Below are 8,438 nucleotides of genomic sequence, written 5' to 3' on the forward strand. Positions count from 1 at the left end.
CATGAATGAGCAGCATGTGTGTGTGACCCATGGCAAATCCTTGAACTCTCTGGTTCTCATTTTCTGTTGACCCAACAAAGGTCAGTGGTAACCTATGTCTGTCTTAGCCTGACCCTTGGAAACCTCACACTGGAGAAAGTGGTATGTTAGTTATCAGCAGTAGTGTTGTGATAAAATATTATGTAAGATAAAATTTCATTTCCTTTTGAAACATGATCCTCAATCAATGGCTAAGAGAGTTTAGTTTGGGGATTGGAATTACAACACTGTGAACTCTAGTCCAAAACAATTAAACAAGCACACCCCACGCTTTCCTGTGAACTTCACTCTCCCTTTCATTCTGCTGAGTTATGCTATTTCCATTTCCCAAGTTACTTTAGTTTACTCCTGGAGTTATCATAGAAAGTACAATGCCAAAATATCTAATTACAAAACAGGTGAGTTGATTCAGTATGATTTCAAATAATTCTTTACTTTCCAAAGGTTAAACTATTGACTCCCATATTTTAAAATGTAGACATTTAAAAGATTTTGATGCCTAATTTTAGTCATACACACTTTTTTACAAATACATTAGTTGAGGCCGGGTGCGGTGGCTCATTCCTGTAATCCTAGCACTTTGGGAGGCTGAGGCGAGTGGATCACCTGAGGTCTGGCATTCAAGACCAGACTGGCCAACATGCTGAAACCCTGTCTCCACTAAAAATACAAAATTATCCGGGTGTGGTGGCAGGTGCCTCTAATCCCAGCTACTCGGGAGGCTGAGGCATAAGAATCACTTGAACCTGGGAAGCTGAGGTTGCAGTGAGCCAAGATCGCACCGTTGCACTACAGCCTGGGCAAAAACAGCGAAACTCCATCTCAAAATAATAATAATAATAATTAATAAATACATTAATTGTTAAAGGCAAGTATATTTTTGTTCTACACTCAACAACCACAAAACTTTGCAAGAAGAATCTTAATGTTTAATAACAGAGCTGGGAGTTTGGACAGAAAATGCAACTGTTCCTAAGTCCTGGCACTGGAATTGCTGCTTTCAAAGAGTCCTGTGTCTTTCCATTCACATTCATGATACAATTAGTTGCATCTGTCCCTGCAGCCACTGGTTTTCATTCTCTAATACTCTGCTATGTTCCACCTCCCAAACAGCCTGGGATAGAGCAAGGGCTATCAAACTTCACTGATGAGTCCAGTCAACTTACCTCTAACCATTTGCTATGACCATGTGAGCATGCACACATGCAAACATCCATACACACAACATGCAGATAACTGAAACTAACAACTCATGAAATATTACTTACCCTTCAACATGTCATGCTTGCTGATATTTTCTAATGTATTCTTTTCTATTTTATTTCTTAAAGTAATGCAGTTTCACAATCTGCTGAAAGATTACCATGCATATTTGAGAAACACTAACATAGAAAATAAGATGCAGTCTTTGGTTTTTAATAGCAGTGAGTCTGCATCCCAGATCCATCATTTACTCCGGGCAAGTTACTTTAAAAACCTCAGTATCCTCAAATGTAAAATGAGAATAAAAACAGCATTCACCTTAGGTGATTTTTGTAGGATAAAATGAAGAGAAGTTTAGAAGAATGACCAGTGTGTGACTGACATTGAACAAATGCTAGCTCCTTCCATATCCTACAAAGTTAATGCAGCAAATCTCTTCTTCCAGGTTATAAAACAAAATGCCCCCCACAGAGTTAGATACAGAATTCCAAAAGAAGCAAGGGATTAGCATTCTCTGTCTGTTGAAATAATTTGGATATTTTGGCTACAGTTAAACAAGTCTGAGGGCTAATTTCTGGTTTTGATCAAATGCAGTCTCACAGCCAAAGACCTGAAGAGTGACTTAGCTCCCTGCCGGTCCTCCATCAGTGACATCCTCTGGTTTCATGGCCAGTTCATGGATTCCCAGGGCCTTCACCCAGCTGGCTTCTAGGCGTGCCTTCATTTTAGTCCTTGGTGCAGATATTCATGTCTATCACCAACCGGAGTGTGACTGTGAACATTGTATTTCTCTGATGTTCCATTTCATTAACTAAAAAATGAAGATAACAACCATTTCATGGTACTATAAGGAGGGTTAAAGATAAAAAATATTAAAAGGGACTAGCATTGAGGAAGGATCATTAGGAAGTTTTCAATAAATATTAGTCCTTTAATTCCTCCTCTTCCCATTAACTCCTATACATGTGTTATTACCGCATACTCTCACCTCTTAGGCTGCCAAGAAAAGTCACAGTTAGCCAATGAAGACTTGAGACTGGTTTGCTGGAATCTGAGGGTGGCCACTGATGGGTAATAATCTGAACCAAAAAAACATTCCAGGAACTCCTCCAACCCAGTCTTGAAGAAGGCAGGTTCTTCTTCAGTATTATGGGTGGTTTTCAACCAAAAGTACATTTTTTTATTCTATGGCTTCAATTATTCATTCATTTATTCAGGCTTAGAGAAACCTCCAGAAGACTGCTATCATGGCAGAGAAACCCAAGCTCCACTACTTCAATGCACGGGGCAGAATGGAGTCCACCCGGTGGCTCCTGGCTGCAGCTGGAGTAGAGGTAGGTTCTGAGTTAGGTCATCTTAAGTTGGATTTAAAATTGCGTTATCACATACTTTTCCCACAGAAACTATGAGATGATTACTAACTGAAGCATTGTGCCTTAAATAAAAATGGACTGTAATTAAGAAAAAGATGAACAGATTTGACCAAGTAATTCTTAAAATTTCTTCGCATCTAATGGCATACATATTAAAATACATTTAAGAAACTAATCACAAAGTGTAGAACTTAAGTGGATTAGAATTTAAACAAAGTGTAAAAAATAATTTATGGCATTTACACAACAATTAGAAACATGAATATCGATTGAATATTTGATGACATGGAAGATTATTGTTAATATTTCATGTGTGATAATGTACTATGGCTATCTTTAGAATACTTAATGTGTTTTAGGAAAACACATTGAAGTATTTAAGGATTAATCATACGGATCTGGGATTTCTTTGGAATTATTACAGGAGGAGAAGTAGGTGGGCATACAGATGAAACCATATTGGTTTTGATTGATAATTATTGATTCTAGGTGAGAAGCATAAGGAGAATCATTATGCTTTTCTGTTTATATTTATCCATGTTCATAATTTCAACAATAAAAAATAAAAATGCATAACATTTTAGAGGTAATTAGAGGTTGTAATTAGAGGTAAAAATGCAAACTACACATGAAAGATGCAAGGGAGTGTATTGTAACAAATTACCTATTAAAGATTGACTACATTCACAGCATTTATTTGGTTGAGCACTTACTAATTCCAGGTCCTGTACTAGGTCATGGAAATAGACAGTGAAGAAGATAGACACAGTCCCTGCCCTGGGGCGGCCTACATGTCTATGAGGATGCAGAGAAATAAACACGTGGTTAAAACAAGGTGGAGAAGCTTCTAGAATACATATGCATTCCCCAGTAGCACAAAACTACATCAGATACTAGACGTTTTCATTAAAAATAATATTAGTGTGGGACTCTCATTCCTTTATTAAATTGAGAATTTTACCCTATTGTGTCTCACGAACTTCAGAAGAGAAAATTATAGTTGCAAGTGTTAAAGCTGTGTAACAGTGGTGACCTATTTCACCCTTAGCAGGGTTCCTGAGAAGTGGGGCGATACAAATTACAGCAGAGGCTCCTTCATGGCAGAATATTTGATGGCCATTAGCCCATGGCACGCCCCATGCTGGGGACACACAAGGCTGTGGTCTGATCTCACTTAGAGACACAGGCTTTCCTAAGATATGACAACACCATAACTAGGAGAACTGCTCAGTGCCTTTTCTCCAGTGACGTCCCCTCTCAAAACATGACCTAATCATAGACATTCATGAGATCAGGGTGAAGGTGAAGTGACCTAGAAGATTGAGCAGCTATGTGCTGTGACCCATGCACTTTTCTCAATGAATTAGGTCTAAATTTCCAAATGGCCATGACCAGCCCCCTCTGGGTACCCTGCCAAACTCAGAAATCTTATATTCTCCAAACTATGCACCAGATAGGGGCCATCCAAGGCCACAAGTCTATAACAGAATGAACTAACTAGAACCCATTTGCTGTGTCTGCTTCCAGTTTGAAGAGATATATATAAAATCTCCAGAAGATTTGGACAAGTTAAGAAATGGTAAGATCAATCTCTAAGTGTCTCTGATGAGGGTATCTAGTAGAAAGTACAGAGGGAGGGTTGAGCAGCCAGTAATGCTATGTGTGTGAGGGGTGGTATTTGGACATAGTGCAGAGGGAGAAAGTGGTTACCATGGAAGGGATGTGGCTCTTTGATCAAGTCTGGCAACTCTCTCTCCAGACTAAAAGGACCAGACCTCTCAGAGTGTTTGCTACAGGAACAATCTCCTGCACCCTGAGAAAGCCCTTTTCTGTTTTTGTGCTTGGGGCACCAGGAATGAGCTGTGGTCATCAGCACAGGATCCCATACAGCCCTCCCCATCTAAGCACATGCAAGAACATGCATTAGACCAAAGGAAGAGAAATAGAAGTGGCCAATGTCTTGAGTTTTTTCTCTCATGGAGGGGGGGCATGACAAGGTAACACTGCAGCACTATTGCAGACTTTGAAGAGCACAGAAAGGGACCCTTACATAAAAAGCTCTCAGAACCTGCCTTAAATGTCACAAACACCATGAGACTTACTCTGGGAACTTCCTGTTTTAAATGGCATCTTGTTGCCAGTCCTATTGTAACTTGTCCCAACCTCTTCCTAAACTATCCATGAAGGTAAATCAACACAAAAATCACTTGAACCTGGGAGGCAGAGGTTATAGTGAGCTAAGATCATGCCACCCCACTCCAGCCTGGGCGACAGAATGATACTCTGTCTCAAAAAAATAAAAATAATAATAAAAAAAAGCTGTTTCAAGTGAAATCTTACTAGACAATAATTTCTTTTTCATTTTACGAATTTAGTCATTTCCACAACCATTTTTTTCATCCTGAAAGTCTGGGTTTCATAGACATTTCACTCTCCTTTTCTTCTTCCTTCTAAAGATGGATATTTGATGTTCCAGCAAGTGCCAATGGTTGAGATTGACGGGATGAAGCTGGTGCAGACCAGAGCCATTCTCAACTACATTGCCAGCAAATACAACCTCTACGGGAAAGACATAAAGGAGAGAGCCCTGTATGGTATATTTTCTGTTCTTCCATCCACAGAGAACACAAAATGATTTAGAGCCTTCCTTGAGTGGGTAGGACCATGGCAGGGCATCGTGACCAACACCTGGTTGGGCCTTGGGTGTATACACTGGGGTCCAGTATTGAAGAGTATTGAAGAGTCCATGGAGATGAGGGAATAGTGAACATGGGGTGGGTTCAGGCAAGGGTGATTCTAGAAGAGGATGCAGTCCATGGATCCAGCACCTCATGGTGATTTCCAAACACGGATGAAACATGAACTGAGGAGGATGGAGAATCACAATTTCAGGTGCTCAGGACTTCAGAGGCTGGACTCCAACCAACAGCTTAGGACAGTCATAGAATATTTGAGAGTCTGTAGATGAAGGACTGGGGAAGGAAAGCTGCAAAGAAGCCAAATCTTAGGTCCCAGTAACTCCAAGAATGATGACCAGGAACCTAAATTACCAACCAACTATATCACCTGGAATACTTGAGCAGAGCTAGTAGAGGCTGGCACCAAGGATGCTGGGGTTACCTTGACACATGGTTAGAAGGCCAAAACAGCCAGATTGATTCAATACTAGCAAAGCCAAGGGGTCTCCTTGCTGTTGTGATCAGACTGCATGATTCCAAATAAATCCTGAATGAAACTGCTGGCAGCTCCTCAAAAACTTTAATATAGTATTACCAATGACCCAGCAGTTCCTCTAACAGGTATATTCCCAAACAATCAAAAATACATTTTTTACATAAATGAATAATGCAAATAACAATATTCATAGTATTCAAAAAGTAGAAACAACCCAAATATTCATCAATCAATAAATGGAGGAGAAAATGCGCCTTAGCCATGCAATGGAAAGATAATTGGTCATGAAAAGGAATGAAGTAACAATGCATGCTACAAGATGGTTAAACCACAACACATGTTACATAAAACAAACAAGACACAGAAGGCCACGTACTATAGGATTCTTTTCATATGAAATGTCCAGATATTCAAATCCACAGAGGTAGAAAGTAGATTAGTGGTTGCTTGGAGCTAAAGAAGTGGAGCGTGGAGAAAAACAAAGAATACTGCTAATAGTACAGATGTCCTTATCAGTGTGATAAAAATAATTCTGGAATTAGACTGTGGTTATTTTTACAGATTTCTGTGAATGCACTAAAAACCACTAAATAGTGTAATATAACTGGTGGCAATTATAGTATGTGAATATGCATCAATAAAGCTCTTGTTTAAAAAGTGTTGTGAAACTCCAGTTTGACACAAAAGAAGAAAAGTTTGCACTGGTTGTAACTGTATAGAGAATTTCACCGAGGAAGGGGATTCTTAGGTGGGGTCTCAAGAAAGGCACACATAGCTAGAGTTGGGCAACAGCACATGGAGAGGGCTGTGGAAACGTGTTTCATGGGTGTAATAATTGGAAGAACTGCTAATATGGGGCATAGAAGGAGCCCTAGGAGGTGTAAAATGATGAGAGAGGATGAGGAATTTGGCTAAGATGGCCAGGGACTCTCTTAGGATTACTTAGGAAGCAGGTCTTTGGCCATTTGACTCACACTAAGTTCATGCACAGAACAAGCCACAACGGAGATGACAAATCTTGGCACAGCAACAGTGGGTACTGGCAGTGATTCCACAGATTTCTCTCATGTCTGTGACCACTGATGCCCTTTTTCCTGTATTAGGTCATATGCGTCACAAAATTTAGAGATCTGTCTACCTCGATAGGTTGTTTTAATAAATAAATGTTAATATACCTGTAAAAATAGAGCATAATGACTAGACTCTGAAAAGCACTCACTGGAGGTGAATTATTTTGCCATCACCTGTTACTCTACTCTCTTAGGTTTTTATAAACCTATGAAATCTAAGGCAAAAAGTATTTGACCATTTGGTTGTTTCTGTCTTTTAGGATTGACATGTATACAGAAGGTATAGCAGATTTGGGTGAAATGATCCTCCATCTGCCCATATGTCCACCTCAGGAAAAAGATGCCAAAGTTGCCTTGATCAAAGAGAAAACAAAAAATCGCTACCTCCCTGCCTTTGAAAAAGTAAGTGAAACTGTTCAGTGTTTTGGGGAACTGAGTTTAGAGGCCAGTAGAAAAATAGTGGCTGGGCATTCCTGGGGCCATTGACCTTCACTTTCAGTGAGACTTCGTGAACACCAACGCAGCGCTCTGACTCTCAAGGCATTTTATGAAAATAGGCTTGGAGAAACAATTTTATCACTGATACCCACACTATAATTTGCCAGTAAACTTTTAATTTACTGAACCCCAACATGGAATTACCTGTTCAACAAAATCTCGTGTTCATAAGTAGAACGTGGGCTGTGGAAGGCTCTGGACCACACTAGAGGTTGCTGTTGAGTCTATGGAACCCCACGGACTTTGATTGAATGGGGGCATGATGAAAATGATCCATCAGAAAACATTCTGGCTCCATATGCAGGAAGACAGGATCCCAATTGCCCAACTAGAGAATACTGTAGTGTTTCAGGGATGTGTATCTTTTAAAAGGAGAGTGATTGTGGGATGCAGAGGAAGATTTTGTAAAATGCATTATATAGTAAGTTGTAGACATCAGTGCAGTTCACCTGTAAACGCTTCAGCTTGCAGATTATAACATAGTGCCAGTCAGGAGTGAGAGTCAATGCTGTGAGAAAGATGATGAATTCAGGTTCACCCAGGTTTACTACAGATCCCAGGGAGACAGAGCAGGGAATGAGGAGAGCAGACAAGGAGAAATGAGGACTCTGAAATAGTCTCCTTCTAGGGGAAGAGTGTTGTCATGAAGGTGGAGTCGCTGCCCAAGGGAGATTGGAGAGGGAGGGAGCAGAATGTAGATCCACGTCCTGAATGTGAGGGCTCCACACGGTAGGGCCTGGGGCAGACAGAACATGTGGCGGCGGGTGCTATGCCCCCGGCCCATGTGGAAGAAGCAAGCTGGGTGGGTGATGTAGATGCCACAGCGATGTAGATGAGAAGAGAAAATGGGAGCCTGAGCTCCAACTGAGGAGTGAGTAGAGTCACACTTCTTACTCTCTCATTCATTCAGATAATGTGGGGAAAGCTCTGGATTTCTGCACCCATGCAGTAAGGCAACAGAGGTGGGGAAAGTCAGGGTGGAGAGGCTCTGAAAGAAGCAGGGGTCCCAGCCTGGGTGGGCATGTGTTCCTGATCTGATTCCTCCAATTCTCCAGGTCTTAAAGAGCCATGGACAAGACTA

General features: G+C 40.7%; 1 protein-coding gene across 1 annotated transcript; it reads left to right on the forward strand.

Annotated features, from left to right (window-relative positions):
• Positions 1-2,448: 2,448 nt before the first annotated feature.
• On the forward strand, positions 2,449-8,433 carry LOC113224603 (glutathione S-transferase A1-like; the record flags this gene model as incomplete). Its single annotated transcript, XM_026453711.1, has 5 exons — positions 2,449-2,576; positions 4,143-4,194; positions 5,072-5,204; positions 7,120-7,261; positions 8,413-8,433. Coding segments are annotated over exons 1-5 (435 nt in total), but the record flags the coding sequence as incomplete, so codon positions are not given.
• Between the last annotated feature and the right edge of the window lie 5 nt (positions 8,434-8,438).

This window comes from Piliocolobus tephrosceles, unplaced genomic scaffold, assembly GCF_002776525.5.
Source record: "Piliocolobus tephrosceles isolate RC106 unplaced genomic scaffold, ASM277652v3 unscaffolded_45429, whole genome shotgun sequence".
In the NCBI taxonomy this organism is placed as follows: Eukaryota; Metazoa; Chordata; class Mammalia; order Primates; family Cercopithecidae; genus Piliocolobus; species Piliocolobus tephrosceles.